This window comes from Erinaceus europaeus, chromosome 1, assembly GCF_950295315.1.
Source record: "Erinaceus europaeus chromosome 1, mEriEur2.1, whole genome shotgun sequence".
Classification (NCBI taxonomy): domain Eukaryota; kingdom Metazoa; phylum Chordata; class Mammalia; order Eulipotyphla; family Erinaceidae; genus Erinaceus; species Erinaceus europaeus.
In genome coordinates, this window is record NC_080162.1 from 22,279,617 (window position 1) to 22,301,636 (window position 22,020).

The window sequence follows — 22,020 nt, forward strand, 5'->3', positions numbered from 1 at the left end:
TTGTGAAGTAACTCCCCTGCAGGTGGGGAGCCTGGGGCTCAAACCAGGATCCTTATGCCGGTCCTTGCACTTTGCACCACATACACTTAACCCGCTGCACTACTGCCCGACTCTCATCTAAATTTTTAAAATTATCTTTATTGGATAGAGGTAGCCAGGTATTGAGAGGGGAGTGGAAGATAGAGAGGCATAGAGACAGGGAGAGACACCTGCAGTCCTGCTTCACCACTCATGAAGCTTTCTCCCTATGGGTAGAGACGGGGGACTTAAACCCTGGTCCTTGCACATTATAACATGTGTGCTCAACCAGGTGTGCCACCACTTAGACCCCCATAACATCTTGAAGCCTGAATTTAGAAAGGTTTGCCCTCCTTGAAGTATGGTTAGTTCAGAGAGATGAGTTAAGTCCTCAGACCTGGGGACTGTACGAGACTGATGGGTGGGAAGTTCTATCAAGTCCTAGAGGCCAGCCACCCCCATCCTCATTCCTTGACATTCATCCCCATGTCGCTGGAACTTCATCTTGGAGGAGGTTGTACCCTGTTCTAGATACCTTGGGAAAATGAGCCCATTATCACCTGGAACTTTGACCCACACTTTGGCCCAGGGCTCTTCTTCATTCTTGCTGAAGTGCTGAAGTCTGTGCCCTGAGGGCCTGCCTTGGGAGTCAGCTATTTCCTCATCTTGGTTCCCTTTTCCTGTTCACAACCTATCAAAAAAAGTAGGCAGCAGGAGAGGAAATGTCATTTCAGGGGCTCTGGGAGTCTGTTTGAGGTCAGTGTTCTCTCTACAGCCTTGCCATTACGTTGGTGAGAACACAGCGGGCCCAGGAAGAAAGAGCTAGGTGCTGGGTGCTGGGGGTGGGAGGTACTGTCGAGGCCAAGCATCCTCTGGGGCTTGTTCCTCTGTTCCAGGCTCACAGAGCTCGCATGACCACACTGAAGATCTTGCTGCTGCCTTGCAAACCCAGTGCTGCCCCGGGGGAAAGTGGGAGGTGAGAGAATGGGCAGTGTCCCCTCTCCCTCTCCCCCCTGGGGAGGGGCAGTGGGGGATGAGGACCAGGTCATCCTGTTCATTGAGTGGGAAGTTTTGTTCCTTAGGGATTGCTGATTGCCCTTGGGGAGATTCCATGAAGGCCATAAGAAGCCTCGCCCCTTGGCGTGCCCGCCTGCCTGCCTGTGACCATCTCTGATTCTGATTTCCGGGCCAGGTGTCCTGGCGGGCTCACAGAGAGATCTGGTTCCCAGGCTGGGCTGGATGGCAGCATTGTGCTCAGCAGGGAAGAGAGGACAGAAGCTCTTAGAGGAACTTTCACAATGATCTCATCTGACCCTGGTCCCTGCAGCTGTCACAGGGCATCCTGCCTCTCACTTTTCTTTCTCTAACCTGGGAAGTGCTATGACTATTCATGCAGTGCCAGATCTGGGCAAGTAATCCCTCTTCTGCCCTCCCTCATGTGTTAGTGGGCCCTGGGTGGGCTGTCTTTTTTTTTTTCTTCTCTGTGCCTCAATTTACCTCTCTATACCAAGCCACTCTTATTAAAGTTTCCTCAGAGCTCAGGACTAGGGAACTATCTGAGGGTGTTGAGACCTGGGGGATATCTGTGCTCTATACTTAGTGCCTGGCGTGAGTCCGACTCCTATACTAGACTTTTTTTTAAATCTGTTTCAAGAAGTAGACCTCAGTGTGGTAGAGTATTCAGGGAGGTTCGGGCAGTGGCCTACTGGGTTAAGTGCACATAGCACAAAGTGCAAGAACTTCTGCAGTGATCCTAGTTCGAGCCCCCGGCTCGCCACCTGCAGGGGGGTTGCTTCACAAGGGATGAAGCAGGTCTGCAGGTGTTATCCTTCTCTGTCTCGCTTTCTATCTCCCCTTCCCCTCTCATTTTCTCTCTGTCCTATCCAATTAAAAAAAAAGAGGGGGTTGGGCAGTAGCACAGCGGGTTAAGTGCACGTGGCGCAAAGCGCAAGGACCGGCATAAGGATCCCGGTTCGAGCCCCCTGCTCCCCACCTGCAGGGGGCCCACTTCACATGCGGTGAAGCAGGTCTGCAGGTGTCTATCTTTCTCTCCCCCTCTTTGTCTTCCCCTCCTCTCTCCACTTCTCTCTGTCCTATCCAACAACATCAACAATGACAACAATAATAATAACCATAATAACAAGGGCAACAAGAGGGAAAAAATAGCCTCCAGGAGCAGTGGATTCATGGTGCAGGCACCGAGCCCCAGCAATAACCCTGTAGGCCAAATACTACTACTACTACTACTACTACTATTACTACTACTAATAATAATAATGAAAAATGGCCGCCAGGAGCAGTGGATTTGTAGTGCAGGTACCAAGCCCCAGCATTGACCCTTGAGGCAGTATATATATTCAGGAACCATTAGAACATTGTAAAGGAATTTAGAGGGGGTGGTTGTGCCTGTGGATTGGAGGTCAGGGGGACAAGGGAAGGCTTTCTGGGGGGGGGGATTGGAACTGAACTAACCACTGGAGGTTCTTGATGTGAAGAGTGTGTAGCAGTGCATGGTGGGGTTGTAGGGCAGAGGTTGGAGGGCAGTCCTGGGTGTTTGGGCAGGTGGTGGAGGGCTGCAGGGGGTGTGCAGGAGGTTAATGGTGGCAGCACAGCCCAGGGGGCAGTAGCATGGGCTCTGCGAAAGCTGAAAAGGCATGAAGCACAGTCCCTGGTTATCGGGGGCACCAAGTCATTTCCAGATAGAAAGAGAGACAGAGGGAGAGAGAGAGAGACACACACACAGAGGCACAGATAACACCGAAGCCTCCCTCAATGTTACAGTACTCCCATGTGGTGTACCAAGGGCCTGAACCTGGGCTTCTTGCATGGCGAAGCAGACCTTCTCCAGGTAAGCTCTCTTGACCCCAGCCCCAGGAAGGTGCTCCTGGCATCTAGTGGGCGGCGGCTAGATGCTGCTAAACACACTGCAGTACCCAGGATGCGTCACAACAGAGAAGCATCAACACAACACTCCTGTGTGGACAGTTAGCGGACCTTTGCCCTCAGGTATAATATAGAAGCTATAGCTGCTGCCTGCAGGCGTTTGTATTTTCCCAGTAAACTTGTTTTGAGGATGTTCTCTGCTTACCACAAAGAGACCAGTCCAGATTCTTGGTGGGATCAGCAGCCTACAGGGATAGTTGCGACCCTTCACCCTTGAGGAGAGTATCCCAGAGACGGTGGTGCCTGGTGTCTCTTGTCTCTTGGCTCACGGACACAGAAGGTTAGGTATCTGACATCCTGCATCCACTGTGAACTCATAGGCCACTCCTCAGCCTCCGAGATGGAAGTGAGCTCTGTAAACTAATAAATGCAAATTGTCCAGCAAATATCATATCTCAGGCCTGGCTCCAAATGCTTGACATTTGCCTCACCTTCAGTCCCCAGGCCTCTTCCAGGGTTGTTTCCACACATGCAGCTGATGAATCAGGTTCAAGGAGGCAGAGTGTGTGAAGGCCTCCACAGTATCTCCCTTCACACCGGGGCAGGCTGACCTGGGATGCCAGGGCTGCTGCGTTTAGGAAACAGGCTGTGGGGAATAAGTGCTGAGCATTGTGGACTGGTGAAAGGGCTTCTGTGAGGCTGGGAGGCCCCTGCCTGTGTACCCTGGAGCCAGCCTGTGCAAATAGCGTGGTGTGAGGTAGGCGCAGTGGTTGGATCCCAGGAGAACCACTCAGGCCAGGCCACAGGCTCCAGGGAGCTCCAGAGACAGACAGGCACATGTCTAGGAGGCTGTTGGCCCTAAAACAGGTCAGAGAGCTCTTCTGGAGCCCACACCAATCTGGGCAATTCAGGACCACAATCATTAACTCGTGGGGTGGGGTGTGGCAGGGCAGCCAAACCTCAGAGATGAATAGGGAGACCCTGTAGCCTCCTTCCATCTCTTCAGTGTACTTCTAACCTTCATTATCCTACTAGTTTTTATTTCTCTGCTTCTAAAACAGACTTTAAATTTAAAAAAAGAGAGATTTATTTAGTTACTTCTGGAGAGAGAAAGAATAAGAATGACCAGAGCATCACTCAGCTCTGGCTCGTTGAAGGTGTTGGGAACTGAACTTGGGACCTCAGATATGCAAGTCCTGTGCTCTAACACCGAGATATCTCCAGATCCTTAGAGTCTTACTAGCAGGGCCAGGTGGTAGTGCACCTGGTTGAGCCCACGTTACAATGCACAAGGACCGGGGTTTGAGACCCTAGTCCCTACCTGCAAGGGGGTATGTTTTGCAAGTGGTGAAGCAGTGTTGCAGATGTTTATCTGTTTCTCTCTCCCTCTCTATCACCTCCTTCACTCTTGATTTCTGGCTGTCTCTATCCAAACAAATAAAGATAATACAAAAAAGAAGAAGGAGAAGAAGAAAGGCTTACTGGTAACCAGGGAGGCTGGGTCTGGCATGTGAATAAGAGGGCCACCCTGGCAAGGTCTCACGGCTCAAGTCCAGAGGAAGCTGGGACCCAGCTCTGGCTGCTGAGGGCCAGGTGGCTACATTGTGACTGGATGGTGATTTCCCTCCTTGCCTTCCTCCCTCAAACCCAGAACTTCTTCTAGTTATGAGAAAGACACCAGCTGCCTCCAAATTGAATGACAGCCTACAGACTGCCTCAGCAGGACTCCTCTGGTCTACCATGGTCATGCAAAGCCAGTAAAGTCTGAGCAGCATCGGAGAAGAAGCAGTTTGGAGCAGCCCAAGGAAGTGTAACAACTGGCCTCAGCGTGGGATCCTGGATGGGGTTCTCAGGAAAGGGGGGATTAATACGCAGCAAGGGCAAATGAGGGAAAGAAAGCTCAATCAGGTGTGACTTAATGAAGGGTCCACACTGGCTCACAGGCTGTGACAGACGTACCACAGTAATGGCAGATGCTAATCAAGGGGTTGGCTAGGGGCATGGGGAAGTCTGAAGTATCTTTGCAGGTTTCTTTTTAAGTTAAAAAAACCTTTTTTTTGATATTATCTTTATTTATTTATTGGAGAGAGATAGCTAGAAATCTAGAGGAAAGGGGGTGATAGAGTGGGAGAGAGACAAAGGGACAGACACCTCCAACATTGCTTCACCACTCGCAAAGCTTCCTCCCTGCGGTTGGGGACTGAGGTCTCAAACCCGGGTCCTTGTGGATCGTAACGTGCTCTCCACCAGGTGCACTACCGCCCAGCCCCGTGTAGATTTTATGGAAATCTAGAAGTATGATAAAGTTAAAAAATTTACTAACTGAAAGAAAAAAACATTTCCTTCTGGGAAGTGAGCTGGGAGTGGTTGTGGGGTTGTGGAAGTGATGGTGGGACCCTCTAGCGGCCTTGGGTGGTGGTGAGTGCCTGCGCCAGTTTGAGCATGAGGTCTGGCTTCCTTTTAGCACCCTTGTGCCCATCTGACACCTGTCTCAGCCTGGCTGTTGGGCAGCAGGTGGGTATTTTGCTCCTGTTCCCCCGGCCTCCAGAGTTATTGCTGGGGCTCGGTGCCTGCACTACAAATCCACGACTCCTGGCAGCCATTTTTTCCACTTTATTGGCTAGGACAGAGAGAAATTGAAAGGGAGAGTGGGAGAGAGACAGAGAGACACCTGCAGACCTGCTTTGCCACTTGTGAAGCATTGCCTCCTCTGCAGGTGGGGAGCTGGGGACTTGAACCTGGATCCTTGTGCGGGTCCTTATTCTTAGTATTGTGTGCTCTCCCCCCCCCCCCCCCCATTTTGATTCTTGACTCCTGAGGAGCAGTGTTCCCTTGGAGTGAGGGAGCTTGGGGTTGACTGAGGGCCATTCTCTGCTGGCTTCCCCTGCCCCTGCCCCTACCCCTGCTCATCAAGAGTCCATCTCAGCTTGGCCCAGAGGGAAAGGCTGCCAGCTGCCTTCCTATGGGCTCCCTGGGCACTTGGTTCTTTCCCTCCAGCCTAAGGTTAAGCCTGGGCACTCATGCCCAAGGTGCTCATTGTCTGATCCTCCCTTTGGGCAGAAAAACAGCTAGATAGAGCTGCCACCCAAACAGACTGTACTTTCCTTCTTCCTGGTTCCTGGACTTGGCCACCAGGCCAGCAGGGGAACCTGGCCATGCAGTGGGACCAGAGAACAGGAAATGAGTGTGCCTTACTGGGTGAATCACCTACCGGCCCTGGAGCTCTGCATGTGGATCCTGCCTCTCTCACAGTCTGTTGGGTAGCCTCAGGCAAGTAACTTGAGCCTGGGATTTCTCACCAAAGAAGAAATTGCTCTCTTCCTTTCTCTCTGTTGTGACACTGGAATCATTCATGCATGGTTTTACTGCTTAGGCTGACTTTTACATTCTTTGTAGTTCAGATATAGAGATATAAAGGGAATTAGACCGAGATGCCCTGACACTCCCATGTGTTATGAGGGTTCAGACCTGGGTTGCCTACATGGCAAGGCATGTGCCCTACAAGGTGAGCTAACCCTCCCTCCCTTCCTTCCTTCCTTCCTTCCTTCCTTCCTTCCTTCCTTCCTTCCTTCCTTCCTTCCTTCTCCCTTCCCTTCCCTTCCCTTCATTCCCCTCCCCTCCTGCCCCATTCCTCTCCTCCCCTCCCCTTCCTTCCCTTCATTCCCCTCCCTTCCCTTCCTCTCCCCTCCCCTCCCCTTCCTTTCTTTCCCCTCCCTTCCCCTGTCCTCCCCTCCATTCCCCTCCGTTCCCCTCCTCTCCCTTCCCCTCCCCTCCCTTTCTCTTCCCTCCTTTTCCCTCTCCACCCCTCCCCTTCCCTTCCCCTCCCCTTCCCTTCCCCTCCCCTTCCCTTCTTAGCTCTGGCTTGTGGTGGTGCAAGGGATTGAACCTGGGACTTTGAACCTCAGACAGAACATGAGAGTCTACTTGCATAACCATTATGCTATCTGTCCTCACCCAGTTTTAATCCTTGACTCCAGTAATTACTCTTAAATTTGTGATTAGGTTGTATGCAAAGCCACCAGCTAGCACATAGTAGGCATTCAGCAAATCATTGTAGCTCATTTCTTCAGCCATCTTCTCTCTCCTGCTGCTATGCCTCCTTCCCCTTGCCAGAGAGAGCCTGCCCTTTGCTGATTTTTCTGGAACACAGCTGGTGATGGTGCCGGGCCAGTATGTGATCTAGAGCTCTATCCTGGGGTCTTCACAGGTGATCTTGAACTTGACTGAAACAGGGCAGCAGGGACACAAGACACAGTACTCTCTTCTGCCCTGTGGGTGTGTCTTGTGACTGTCGTGCTTGAGCCCAGCCATGGGGAACGATCCCTGACCTCCTTGAACTGGCTTGCTGGTCTTACCTCTGGAACTGGTTGGTAGCAGTGTGGAGGTCAGAGGCTGACAGAACACAGCCCTGGGTTCAGTCAGGCTGGAGCCTGTCAGGGAGTGGTCAGTGTACGTGTGTCTGGGGAACAGGATCCTGGGCCTCCCAGGGAGCTGCACCTCTTCCTCATGGCTTCACCACTGGCCTGGCAGCCTCGGTGCTGGCTCCACATGGTGGCTCCTGGCCAGCTGCCCCCTTGCCATGTGGAAAGCCTCCAGCATCTTCCGCAGAACCCAAACTCTGAGGTCTCCACTCAAAAGCTGGGCCTGACAGGAGTGTGGGCAGATGAGTGTGCCAGACCCTCAGGAGCTTTGGAAAAGCAGGGTCAGCCCCACTTTTTTAAATGGGGGAGTAAGGGAGTATTAGAACAGGACTGTTTTTACTATCACTATTATTTATATATAAGAAAAGACCAGGCTGTCTCTCATTGCTGAGCTCTGTCACAGACTCAAAACTGGTCCCTGAGCTGGGGCCACTTTCTTATTTATTTATTTATTCATTCATTCATTCATTCATTCATTCATTCATTCATTCATTCATTCATTCATTCATTCATTTGTTAGCTATTTAATACTGATTTACAAAATTACAAGATAACGGGTACAACTGTGCACTGTTCCCACTGCCAGAGTTCTGAATCCCCAATCCCTACGTGGTAAGTTACAGCAGTTCTCCTACGGTTGTAGATATAGGTTAACTATTATTGCTACAACTATCTGTCTATATTTGTATATATCTGCCCATTTTTCTAGGGTTCCATCTCCTCTTCCTTTCCAAATCACACATAGATCTATTACTACACCCAAACATTCCTACCATTTTCTTCTTTCTTTGGGTACTGATGGAGTTTGCATTATTTATTTGTCATCAGGGGTATCACTACAAATCTACCATTCCTGGCTGCCATTTTTAAAATAATATTTATTTCCTTTTGTTGCCCTTGTTTTTTTTTATTGTTGTAGTTCTTATTGATGTTGTTGTTGGATAGGACAGAGAGAAATGGAGAGAGGAGGGTAGGACAGAGAAGGGGAGAGAAAGACACTTGCAGACCTGCTTTACCGCCTGTGAAGTGACTCCCCTGCAGGCAGGGAGCCAGGGGTTCTAACCGGGATCCTTACGCAGGTCCCTGTGCTTTGCATCACATGAGCTTAACCCACATGCGCTACTACCCGACTCCTCTGGCTGCCATTTTTTGCCTTTTTTCTTTCTATTTTATTTGATAGGACAGAGAATTTGAAAGGGGAAAGAGAGATAAAGGAGAAAATATAGACACTTGCAGATCTGCTTCACTATTCTTGAAGTGTTCCTCCTTGCAGGTGGGGAGCAGGGACTTAAACCTGGGTGTATTGTGATGTGTGCACTCAACTGGGTTAGTCACTGCCTGGCTCTCTGGGGTTACTTTACATCTAAGGGAGGGGAGACACATGCAACCTTAGGTAGTGGACACTTTTGGTTTGATCCTGCCTCCTGCTCAGACCCTTCAGTGGATCTGCTGCAGTATTTGTAGACACGATGATGTCTTCACCCTACCAGGGCTCTTACAAGGTGGTTTGCTGGGCACAGGATTCTGGGGTCACAGTGTCTTTACCTTCGTGCTTTCATGGGGCCAGTTGGTGTCTCCCCTTGTTACTGTTGTAAGCCAACTTCTGACCAAGTGGCCATTCCTGGGTGAGAGTTTCTCTGCTGGAAGAAACTCCCTTGATGTGAGTTTGGAGAGAAGTCTCAGAGAGACTGTGAGTACCATCTGTCCACAGGAACAGAGTCATGCACTCAATGATGCTTTGAGAAGGGGACTAGAGCCCACTGGAGGAGGTGGAAGGAAAGACACAAAGGGGGCTTTTAACACAGAGAACTGTCTAAAGACTGAGAGTGCCCCATTGCTGGAGGTGTGTGGACTTGGGCTGGGAAGAAATTCCCTGTCAGATGCTAGTCTAGCTATGGTTACCCTCGTTGCCGGGGAGTATGGTCCAACATTCTTTATGGGGTACAGAAGTGGAAGGTCTGGCTTCTGTAATTGCTTCTTTGCTGGACATGGATGTTGGCAGGCTAATTCATACCCCCAGCCTATTTCTGTCTTTCCCTAGTGGGGTAGGACTCTGGAGAGGTGAGGTTCCAGGACAGGTTGGTAAGGTCCTTTGCCCAGGGAATTCAGGATGGAGTTATGGTAGCATCTGCAAATTGGTGGCTTAAAGGTGGTAAGATATAAAACAAGACAAACTATTTAATAAACAGGAACCCAAAGGTAGGAACAGAGCAGATGAGACTTGGGGTCTTCACATGGTAAAAAGCTAGAAAATTGTTATTTTAGTTCTGTTCCAAGGGGCTTATGACTTTAATAATTTTTGCCTGAGCCTGATAGCTAACATGCAGGGGGACTAAAAATATTGTCTGGGAAGATAGTATCAGAGTTGAGAATAGGACTAGAAAGCTGGATCAGGGCAGAGAGTAGCTCCCAAATATGAGGAAAGTGTATAAACAACATTAAATGTTAACCCCATCGATCTGACCTAGGGCCCATGTCTATTCCTATTTAGCACAGGAGCCTGTGTAATCTCTACAGCCCTATCAGTCTAACTTCGCAGTCCATGATCAGAACTAGAATCATTCTAGGCTGCACTCATTTCAGGACCAGTCTTCCTTGAGTGGCAGAGTAGGTTGACCCAGCCTACCACTGCTGCTCTACAGTGAGGGCAGGGTCCTGGAGAGGCCCTCAGAAGGGCTTATGATGATGTTCCTGATGGAGATGACCAGTGATGATGGAGAGAGGCATCTGTTAGAGGTCTAGGCCTATCATATCCATGTGGGAGTCCCAGGATTCCCTGACTAAAGTCCCAGGGGTCGCTTGGTATTGACCAAAAAGGCCATCATTAAAGTGTGCCAGTCTCTTGCCCTTATCCAGTTTTTGTAGTCCTTACTTCATCTGCTGAGGTTAGACTTTAAGTGATTGAGGGATGTGAAGTTGGGGTCGGGTGGGGGGGATAGGAGAGGAGGGTATCTATGCTTAAGCAGTAAATATTTTATTAGATACTTTATGGTGTCTTCTTTAGGTCTTTCTACTTGTTTGCTGATCTTCTTGAGTCTAAGTCTACTCACAGCAAACCACTGAGCACTTTTTTTTGTACCCTGTCCCTTAGGGCCTGATCTATATCTGGGGTCTGTAATTTTGTTAGGAAGTGGACCTAACATTTGAAATGGAACTAGGTAATTCCATGTGTTAGGAAAGGTCTCACCAGATTATGGGAGCTGGAGAGTTGACATGTCAGGCTTGGTGTCTCTGGATAGTCTGAAAAGAAACATGACACGGTGGCACTCCTTGCATTTGCCCGGGGTTTCTCTGGTGGCTCCTGCCTTCCTCTCCCTTACACCAGGCCTGTGTTCATCTTATTCCAAGGGAACACAGCTTTCTCAGTCCCTCACTGAGTCCTCTCTGTTCTTTGCTGCCCAGATGCACGCCACCTTCCTTTCCCTCACCTTCTGCTTTGTGCCCAGTTTTGTACAGCTGTCATGTGAGGCCTTTGGTCTCTAGATTCTTTCTTGGTGCTTACTGACCTCTGGCTTGTCCTTTTCCGCTAGGTCGTTCTGTGCATTTAGGCCAGTTGTCTGTGGGTATGAGGTCTGTCAGCCGGACACACACAGCCCTAGTTGTTGGTGTCCTGTGGCCCAATACTCTCTCCTGCTCAGAGCAGTGGCAGCCCCTTCCCACTGCCATGTTGGGGAGCTCTGGTATTCTAGGCTACAGGTGGCAGCCTTTGGAGCAGGGATTGCTGGAGGCCTTGATGATGGCTGAGTACGGGGACATGACAGCATCACTCTCAAGCCAGTACCCACTCTGGTGGCTGAGTATGGGAACATGGCAGGATCCTGCCAGCCATCTGCCTGGCCCACTTTTAACAACAATGATGGCAGGAAGGCAATGACTTTGGGTCACTTCCAAACATCCAGAAGCCCAGCAGGTGTCACCAGCCAATCCCAGTGATTACTCTCTGCCTCTTCTGTCTCTTAAACCCAGAGACACTGATGGATTTCCTTGTGTGCATGGGGAGGGGTCACAGATGTGACTGTGAAGAGTGTATACTGTGTGTGACCCCATTCTTATCCATGTGGCTATAGGGAAGATGGGGAAGGTGGAGGCTCTCAGGCCACTGCCACCGAACAAGGAAGGTTATGTTCTGGTGCTGGAGGGACAGGGTAGTGTTCTGTTTGGCTGTCCTGTTGCAGAGGACCATTATTCCAGCAGAGCAGCAAAGAATGCTCAGGGTAGAGTTCTGTTAGGGAGCAAATACGTGCACCCAGCCCCCAGCCCCTGCTAACTATTCTCCCAGGCTCAGCCAGGGCATCGGACTCTGCATTTGGACACTGTTCTGTGGTGCCTTTGCTTATGCCGGGGAGACGAGGGAGGAGGAGACTCCACCAACCACTGGGCTTTCTGACATTTTATATGCTATTTTTTTTTGGGGGGTGGGTGGGGGATACTGTCCTACAGTGGGTGCTGCTCTTTGCTCAAGGCTGGGTGCGATGTCTAGGGGATGCCCGGTGCTGACTGCTCTGAAGTCCATGTCCTCTCTGCCTGTGTGGTCTGCTCCTAAGTTGGGGCAGATGCCAGTTCTGAGCACTAGGCAAGTGGGCAGGGGCTCTGGGGGAGCATGTGGCTTTTGCTGCCCTAGCTCTGTGCCCACAGCCTGGCACTGTCCCAGGAGTGAGTCAGCACAGGAGCAGACCCCCAGGCCTCTCCCTGCCTGCATCACTGACTCGCCTAAGGGTTCCTCTGCCTGTGTGGTTCATCACTCCCAGATGTGGAGTTGGCATGAGCCACCCACATGACACTGTTCCTATCCCCATTCTACAGAAATAGAAAGGTGCTTAGGAATCCCCTGATGTGCCTCCAGCCAGCCAGCTCCTCGAAGCCAGAGCTGGGATTTGAACTCAGGTCTCTGGTGCTCAGTTACTGCAGTCCTTTCCCAGTGATGTCTGTTGACACCAACTGACTGAGCCAGTTCATTTCTACATATTTCTCTCTGGGTTGTGTCCAACTAGGGAATGAGTTACCCGTTGCATGCCAGCGTCAGAGATGCTGATTTAAATACACAGATTTTTTCATGAAAGAAGCAAAATACAAACAGTATATTCACTATGAGGCCATCCTGACTTCACGGGGCAGACGACCTCACCAATGTGTCCCAAAACCTCGTCTCCCCAGAGCCCGGCCCCACTAGGCAAAGATAGAAACAGGCTGGGAGTATGGACTGACCTGCCAACGCCCATGTTCGGAGGAGAAGCAATTACAGAAGCCAGACTTCCCACCTTCTGCACCCCAAAAGAATGTTGAATAGGGAAACTTCCAGTGGAGGGGATAGGACACAGAACTCCAGTGGTGGGAACTGTATGGAATTGTACCCCTGTTATCTTATAATCTTGTTAATCATTATTCAATCACTATTGAAAAGCTATTGAAATGAGGAGAAATCAAGTTATTTTCTTTCTTTATTATTATTTTTATTCGTGATTTTAGAAATAAACTTTAAATAAAAACAACAGTACATTCAGTTTGGTTACAATTCTGATAAAATATGGCAGGGAGCATGTTAACTGTGATACTTATCTGACTAGTAAAGACAATTATATTTCCTTATCTGCCTGTTTTTTGGTACTATTCATAGTTCTTAGAGTTTATATTGATTTATTTTGCAGAAATAGGGCTTTGTACACATGGGATTCCACCACTCTCAGGCAGATCTCTCATTTAGAAATGGGGGTGGGGGTGAAGGGAGAGAGAGAGAGAGAAATAAAGATAAAGGAAGAGAGAATAACACTGGAACTGTCTTTAGTGTCTTACCAGCTCCCATGTGGTTGGTTCTGGGGCTTGAACCTCAGCTGCACTCCTGGCAAGGGATGCACTCTACCTAGTCAGCTGTCCCTCTGGCCCCAGAATGGAATGTTTTAAATCAAGGAAAAAAGATGTATTTGAATCAAAAAAAAAAAAACTGGTACTATCTGAGAAGACAGCCCAGGATCTAGCATCCTCCAGAGAGGGTGAGCTCCCTGTCCTGGGGGTGGACTGAGTCTGTGTGCTGTGAATACTGTTCTAGGTCTTTCTGAACAGACTAGTGGACAGGACAGTTCCAGTCACCACCCCACAGGATTCCTCCCTGCAGGGGAAGGAAGTGTTCAGTGCAGTGCTCCTTACACTTGACCATGTCTGGGAATCACTGAGACTCTTGTCCAGGTGCAGACTTGACTCTGACAGTGAAGGCAATCCTGATACTTTGCATTTATTTATTTATTTTAAATGATTTAAAAAATTAATTTATTCATTTTTGTTGCCCTTGCTTTTTTTTATTGTTGTTGTTGTTATTGATGTCGTCATTGTTGGATAGGACAGAGAGAAATGGAGAGAGGAGGGGAAGACAGAGAGGGAAAGAGAAAGATAGACACCTGCAGACTTGCTTCACTGCTTGTGAAGTGATTCCTCTGCAGATGGGGAGCCAGGGGCTCCAACTGGGGTCCTTGTGCCAGTCCTTGTGCTTTGCGCCACCTGTGCTTAACCCGCTGTGCCACCACCCAACTCCTGATACTTTGCATTTATAATAAGCTTCTGGGTGCTGTTGGTCCAAGACCCTAGAAAATATTTCCCCAGCTTTGCCCTGGAAGAGTACTTGTTGTTAAAATTCGGAGGCTCCAGCTGGCCAGGCTAGCTTCACGGGCAGGTAACAGAGACGACCAGAGACATACGGCTGGGCAGGGAAGCTGTATTTCTTTATTCAGGAACAACGATTCATAAACTAAACCAAACTAATCACCAAACAGAACTCTGCTGTCTCTTTGCGGTGGCGCAAGCACTCTTTCCTACTCTCGAACTCCAGAACCCTCTCTCCGGGTTCCTAGGGGTGGGGCCGAGCGGGCCTGCGAAACTAACTGGACTGATCCAATTCTCTTGGTGGGGGAGAACTAGAACAACCCAATGTAAAGCATACAACAATTCCCCTTTTCTTTTTAACTAAATGACTACAGTATCAAGGGTGTGGGGTAAACAGAAACATATATCATACAGGCATTTTTAAAAAAAGAAACTGGCACAAACATGGAGAAACATGTAAGCAAGTAACAAGAACCAGTGTGCTGCCAAGGGAAGGCCTGAGGGGGCCATTTTTGCCTCTGTGGGCAAAACTTTATCAGCTTAAAAAAACATTTCTTGCCTCTGGGGGGCGTACTTTCTTTCCTCTGGGGGGCGTACTTGCCTCAACGGGCATTTGTATGGGGGTGGGGAACGGCCTAGAGTCCCAAAGGCAGCTGGCTGCAACTTACTTACTATGAAACAAAACTTGTTATTAGCATAACCAAAGCACAATCTAATGTTCTAATAGAGAAGGAATTTGAGACTTTTACATATCAACAACGTCTTTTTAACCTTTTGTTACACCCATTCAAGCTGGAGTTGTGCGCAGGAAAGGAAACCTCAGGCATGAGAATAATTAGCATAGCCATTGTGCGATCTATCATTTCTAATAGAGAAGGTAATGGAGAGTTTTACATATCAACAAGTCTATTTAACCTTTTGTTTGGACCAACTTAGTTAAAATATATTGATTGTTAACTAATTTTTACCTCAGACTTTAAATGTAAGTTAATTTTATCTTTATGAGAATTACGTTGAAAAGCTTTTTCATTTAACTTTGACTAGTAAGAATTTAGCCTTAAAGTTACTGTTTACCAAACTTTAAACATACACATAAACATGGTCATTAATACACAAGGAGAGAAACCTTTGTTATGAAGACATGTCATTTCAAACACGAATTTAAATCTGTACTGTCTTAGTTGTTGGGGGGGGGTTCACCATCTGGAGTTGGCTTCCCACGCAGCTTCACTTCTAGGAATTGCAGGTTGCGATCTCTGCACAAATCTCTGTGTACTCCAGCTTGTCTGCCTTCAGACCGGACCGGCAGCTGGAGATCTCGTGTGCCCAGTTTCGGCAGGGAGCCCGGGGGTCCGGGAGGTCCGGGATTGTTCCAGAATTCATAGCAAGAGGGCAGGCGGGCCAGCTTTGTAGAAGGCGTGGGCCTAGGTGCCCAGGGGTGGCGGCCATGATAGGCCGCCGCAGCCCTGCCCCATGGCCCTGTCATGTCTGCTGCCCTGCTCGCAGTGGCCGAGCAGTGTGGAGGGATCACACATCCAGTGTCCTGCGCCACGCGGTGGAGAGCCGGCTCCTGTGGGCTGGCCTGCGTGGTGGCATTGGGCTCCTGTGTGGTGGCATCGGGCTCCTGCGTGTTGGCATTGGTCTCCTGCGTGTTGGCATTGGGCTCCTGCATGCTGGCATCGGGCTCCTGTGTGCTGGCATCAGCCTCCTGCGGGCTGCGGGGCTGCGGGCGCAGTGCGCGGGGTTGTCTGGGCGCAGCCGGCTGGCTGGCTGTTTAACCAGGTGGAAACAGCAGCTCCGCGCCTCGCCTCCCGCCGGCTGGCTATTCCCGCTGGCTGTTCTGAGTTCGCCCGAGCGAGTGGAAACCACAGAGTGGTCCAGAGATAAATGTTCCAGAAACAGCAAAACAGTCTCGTGAAGAAAGAGCAGAGGTCTTTGGAGAACTCTTCACAAGCAGAAGAGAAGGCCATAGTGCATAGGTAGCCAAATTGTCTTTACTCATCTGAGAGATGCACAGGTCAGGTCCACGTGGGCGCCATTTGTTGTTAAAATTCCGGAGGCTCCAGCTGGCCGGGCTAGCTTCTAAGGCGGGTAACAGAGATGACCAGACACATGGCTGGGCAGGGAAGCTGTATTTCTTTATTCAGGAACAACGATTCATAAACTAAATCAAACTAATCACCAAACAGAACTCTGCTGTCTCTTTGCGGTGGCGCAAGCACTCTCTCCTACTCTCGAACTCCGGAACCCTCTCTCCGGGTTCCTAGGGGCGGGGCCAAGCGGGCCCGCGAAACTAACTGGACTGATCCAATTCTCTTGGCGGGGGAGAACTAGAACAACCCAATGTAAAGCATACAACAAGTACTAGCACAAGAAGCCCGACAGGTGTTCCCAGTGGCACTTAGCAAAGTCCCCAGAACTGTGAGAGTGAGGGACTTGAACCAGGGGCTACTCTTGGAAGGGCTCCTCTTAGATGTGTCGGCCAGGCTGCTGAGCCTCTGTGATGAGAGCTCAGGGTTGGCGCAAGGCTGCCTAGGTGTGAATCCCAGTTCTACAGAACAGCTTGTGAGTAGTGTGAGCAGACTGTTTTGCTCCTTTGCTTCTGTTTCTTCATCTTAACTTGGGGATCAGAATTCCTGCCTGATAAAGGATGAAGCCCGGCAGCCAGCACATAGTATCCCCTTAGTGAGGGAGTGTGTCTCCTGACTCTCACGCCTTTGTCTCCATGCAGGTGGATGAGATTTACCACGACGAGTCCCTGGGGGCTCACATCAACATTGCTCTTGTCCGTTTGATCATGGTTGGCTACCGACAGGTAAGCCCCTCCCTGGTCAGGGCTAATGGGGGGGATTGGGGTATGCAACAGACCACTCTTCCTGTGCTGGGATGGGAGTGGACACACCTTTAGGGGACATTTTGTCTCCAGAATCAGAGCCCTGAGGCCCTGAGAGTTGAGACTTTGGTGGCACCCATCTGTCTTTGGGGCAGATAAGCAGGCCTACGGCTTTCCTCCAGTCTTCTTCCCTTACAGATGGAGGTCCCCTCTTTGAGGAACTGACAGAGAAAACTGGGTGCAGAGACAAATCCCACTGTGGTTGGTCTGGGGAACTGAGCTCTGCAGTGTCAGACCAGTCACTTCTTCCTTCCCCGGTGGGGCTTCTCTGTGACGATGCAGTGAATCTGGGACTCTTGAATACTCCCTCACTAAGAGGAAATCCTGAAAACACCTGCCTTGCAGGTCGTGGGGGGATCAGAGGAGCGTGTCTGGATCTCAGCGTGTGGAGTCAAGACTCAGGACTTGGTGCAGGATATTCCCCATAGTGGCAAAGCGACACTGGAACATGTTCTCCCATCCTCAGTGTTTTCCTGTGTGGGTGGGAAGGAGCCTAGGGTGTGCATGTGCATCTGGAGCTGTGGCTGATTTCCTGGCTGTTGACCCTCCCCTCACAGTCCCTGAGCTTGATCGAGCGTGGGAACCCCTCCCGCAGCCTGGAACAGGTGTGCCGCTGGGCACACTCACAGCAGCGCCAGGACCCCGGCCACGCAGAGCACCACGATCACGTAGTCTTTCTCACCCGGCAAAACTTTGGGCCCTCAGGTACGCAAGGGACTGTAGTTGTGGTGGCCAGGTGTGCGCAGCTGCAGGCCAGAGGCTGAGACTCTAATTGTGCTCTCTCTGGTGCCACTCCGTGAGCTGTGATGGGCCAGGTTCTCTGCTCACCTCAGTTACACCTCTAACACCATCTCTAACACTGGGGGTGGGTGATGGTGCACCAGGTAGAGTGCACATACTACCATGCACAAGGACCTGGGTTCAAGCCCCAGTTCCCACCTGCAGGAGGGGAATTTCACAAGTCGTGAAGCAGTGTTCCTTTTTTTCTCTCCCTTTCTGTCTTCTCTCTCCCCTCAATTTCTCTCTGTTTCTATAAAAAATGGCCGCCAGGGGCAATGGATTTGTTGTGCGACATTGAGCTCCAGTGATAACCCTGGTGGCATTTGAAAAAGAGAAAAAGGAAGGAAGGAAAAAAGGAAGGAAGGGAAGGAGGAAGGGAGGGAGGGAGGGAGGGAGGGAGGGAAATGAAAAGGAACAAACAAAGCATGCCCAGTGTAAGAGCATGTCAGCTCTTCTGAAGGCAGGGATCGCCTGTCTGGTCCACCACAGGCTTGGTGGGGATCACACTCTACCCTTTCTGTCACTTTTCTTCCAGAGCTTGTCCCTAGCTCTGGCTGCTCTCCCCATCAGTACCCGGCCCCGGGTGATCCTGACAGGAGACCCCTGGATCACAGGCCTCACACAGTAGCTGCTCAGTGGCTGCCAGCTGAAGCTGTTGCTGCTACATGCCACACGGCAGCCTCACTGCACAGCCCTGGGGCTGTGTCTGCTGCTCTCCCTGCGTCCACCCACCCACCTGTCCTCTGCCCAGCTCTGCAGAGTATCTCGCCTGTGTTCCTGGGGGCTCCAGGTCCCCCATAAGTCTATCCCTTACCCCTTTAGCTGAGTCCTTACTCTTTCTCTGTACCACCCCTGCACACCACTCTGTGCTCCTGCATTCCTGGTCCGTCAGGTCTCACCCAGCTAACCTCCTACCCACCCACCCCCTTCCTCCCTGCTAAGCCCTCTGCTCTTGAGTGAGTGGTATGCGAGGGCATGAGGTGTGGATCTGGTTCCTCTATTTTCCATGGCATCTACAATATCTCAACACCACTCCTACACATGAGCCCCCTCACAGCCTGTTTCTTGACTGAGCAGCCTGACCAGCTGGCTGCTTGTATGCAGCATACAAGCCAAGTGTGTGCAGGCTTGGGGCTGCCTGGAGACCCCGCTGCCTCCTGTGGAGGAAGGCCGACACCACAGGGAAGCTGCAGATCAAAGAGGCAGTTCTGATGGCTTGGGGGCCGGAGCTTGGGCCAGGTGGGGGTTTTCTTCCTTCAGAGACCCATGGAGCGGCCATGCCAGGTTGTCCACCTGGTGACTGGTCAGGTGCAGACTTCTGCCCCCTCCCCTGCCTGCCTTTAACCTCTCTCTGCCTTCTCCCCGGCAGGATATGCACCTGTCACTGGCATGTGTCACCCCCTGAGAAGCTGTGCCCTCAACCACGAGGATGGCTTCTCTTCAGCCTTCGTAGTGGCCCATGAGACTGGCCATGTGTAAGTGGCACCAGGAGGGTGGGCCATGCCTGGACTCTTGGGAGTTCCTGTGGATGTGGGAGGCTCTGTGACAAGTCAGGCTTGAGTTCAATATCCCTGAAGAGATGGCAGAGGGGTTTCCCAGGGAGCACTGCCTTGCTCAGATGGGAAGGAGTTTGTGGGCAGTCGGGCTGTAGCGCAGCGGGTTAATCATAGGTGGCGCAAAGCGCAAGGACTGGTGTAAGGGAAGGAGTTTGTATGGCCTGGGCAGGGGCCTTCACTGTGAAGTGGCCCTGCCTCCAAGTCTCAGGGTCGATGGGCTGATACTGCCCTGCCTCTGGACAGGCCAGGCCAGCAGCAGCCCACAAGCACAACTAGTGGTTTACTCTTCCTGGTGGTCTCTACCTCTCATTCCAGGTGTACCTGGGGCCCCTCTGAGGTCACTGAAGCCACCACTGGCTGTTGGCACACATGGAGCCACTGGCCTGAGCCTGTCATATTTGGGGACATGTGGAACTTGAGCATCAAGCAGAGTGGCAGATAGAGCACATTCATTAATTTTTAAAAAATTTTATTTCTGCTTATTCATTTATTTATTATTGGATAAAGAGAGAAATTGAGAGTGGAGGAGGAGAGAGACAGAGAGACACCTGCAGCCCTGCTTCACCACTTGTGAAGCTCTCTTTCTGCAGGTGGGGACCAGGGACTTGAACCTGGGTCCTTGTGCACTGTAGTGTGTGTACTTAACCAGGTGTGCCAGCACCTGGTCCTCATTTATTTTTTATTTTTTAAGATTGCTGTATTGATTACTTATTTGTTTGTTTTAGATAGAGGTAAATTGAGGTAGAGAGAGAGAGAGAGACTGACCACAGCACTGAAGCTTCCTTCAGTGCATGCAGTGGGGTACAGGCTTGGCCTGGGTGACATGTGGCAAAGCAGCACACCACCCAAGTGAGCTATTCTGCCAGCCTCATTTATTTTCTAATTAAATTATCTTGGTCACCTGTTCTGTGTCTTGCCTTGTTCTAGGCACAGCTGATGGGGCTACACCGGAGAATAAGAGAGAAGTGTCCTGGAAGCTACATGCAGGGAGAGCACAAAGAAATCATTATTCTGTGTAGGAGATGGTAATTTAGAAGCTCTGGAATTAAATACAAAAAGCACAGACTTACATTGAAACCACCTCAATCATTTTATTATTTATTTATTATTTATGTATTTTTAGAGACAGAGAGAAATTGAGAGAGAAGGAAGAGATAGAGAGGGAGAGGGACAGAGAGACACCTGCAGCCCCGCATCACCACTCGTGAAGCTTTCCCCCTGCAGATGGAGACCAGGGCCTTAAACCTGTGACCTTGCTGACTGTAATGTGTGTGCTTAACCAGGTGCAACACTGCCAGACCCCTATTGAAACCATCTCTATGCTAAGTATCATGGAGTCTTGAGAACCTACAACAAAAGGAAATTCCAACACTTGAGGCTGAACAGAATGAGTGAGGGCAAGGGCTGGGGGTCCCTGCTGTGAGTGATCAGCCTAGGCAGAAGCAGAAGTGGGGTTTGAGTATCCATGGAAACAGCAGTGTGGGTAGGGCTTGAAGGGGGGGGGCGCGGAGAGTAGAAAGCAGCCAAGTCAAGTTTTCCAGGAGAGAGGTTTGGTGCTCTATGGGTATCCACCTTGCAGCGCCAGGGTGGGCACGTCTTCCCTGCATGGTGAGGACACTGAGGCCAAGAGGTACAGACTGAGCTCTGGCTAGAGCTGTGTCTCCCATGGCCTGTCCTCTTGGAGGTAGTCTCTCCAGTTGTGACTCAGGGTCCCCTCCACCACTCCTGTACCCTCCAGGCTCGGCATGGAGCATGATGGGCAGGGGAACGGCTGTGCAGACGAGACAAGCCTGGGCAGCGTCATGGCACCCCTAGTGCAGGCCGCCTTCCACCGCTTCCACTGGTCCCGCTGCAGCAAGCTGGAGCTCAGCCGCTACCTCCCGTAGGTCACCTCCACCCAGAGGGCTGGGCTGGGGTGGGAGCATACCTGAGGGAGGGATAACTGCCAGGCAAAACAGAGGTCACACTGCTGGCCGCCTCTCCAGTTTCACATACACATCCCCCTCTGTCCTCTCCTCCTCCTCTCTGAGCATCCTCTGCTCCTGGCTTTAACAGTCAGCTCCTGGGCCTTCAGGGACACTGAGGACACAGAGGCCCACAGGGCAAGTATTAGCCACAAGACCCACAGGCCTGGGGGAGGGGGCTGAGTGGCTTTGGTGGGGCAGGTACAGGTGCAGGCAGCTATGTTGTCACTAACATGAGGGCTTGCTGACAAAGGTACACCCTGCATGGCAAGCTTTTCTTCTTCTCCCTGCAATGAGCCCTCAATTTGTTCACCAACCAGCCCTTATCCTCGGCCACAGCTTGTCCTCCTAGCATGGGCGACACTGGCCTCCTGAGGCATGTAGCAGCTGCGTGTCCTTGTCCTGGAACTCTGCAGACACACACTGGTGGAAAGGAGGTTCTGAGTTGAAGGAGGTGGGGTGACATGGGGGAGTGCATTGGGGCCTCTTGGCAGGCCTTGGAAGCTCCTTCCTCCCCTGGCTGACCTCTGGCCTCCACGGTCAGGTCCTACGACTGCCTCCTCGACGATCCCTTTGCATCCACCTGGCCTCAGCCCCCAGAGCTGCCTGGGACTGACTACTCAATGGACGAGCAGTGCCGCTTTGATTTCGGCACAGGGTACCATACCTGCTCAGCGGTGAGTACCTGCTGGCTTCTGCCGCTCAGGCACCAGGACAGGCCCTGTGACACAGACTTGCAAGCCAGAGGCCCTTCCTTCCACCCTGCAAAGCCAGCAGTGGGCCTGCAGGCTGGATGCCAGCCCCCTTGGGGCAGGATAAGGTGGACAGGGCCCGGGGCCTGCCTGCTTCTGTCACACCCTCACCCTGTTTAACCCACCTTTGGGGGTTGGTGAGTGTTTTGGCCGAAATGCCCT

The 22,020-nt window shown here is 51.0% G+C and overlaps 1 protein-coding gene across 6 annotated transcripts in view; it reads left to right on the plus strand.

Annotated features, from left to right (window-relative positions):
* The window catches only part of ADAMTS14 (ADAM metallopeptidase with thrombospondin type 1 motif 14), a 107,954-nt gene that overhangs the window by 49,588 nt on the left and 36,346 nt on the right, over positions 1-22,020 (plus strand). For 5 of the 6 annotated variants that reach the window (XR_009552050.1, XR_009552045.1, XM_007524141.3 and 2 more), the window contains exons 5-9: positions 16,645-16,728; positions 17,364-17,511; positions 18,956-19,061; positions 20,881-21,024; positions 21,651-21,783. Coding sequence is in view for 4 of the 6 variants with exons in the window: in XM_007524141.3 (XP_007524203.2) it covers positions 16,645-16,728; positions 17,364-17,511; positions 18,956-19,061; positions 20,881-21,024; positions 21,651-21,783 (615 nt within the window). In the remaining 2 variants the exon portion in view is untranslated. The remainder of the gene's footprint in view (positions 1-16,644; positions 16,729-17,363; positions 17,512-18,955; positions 19,062-20,880; positions 21,025-21,650; positions 21,784-22,020) is intronic. The other variant, XM_060199697.1, reaches the window with a different exon arrangement.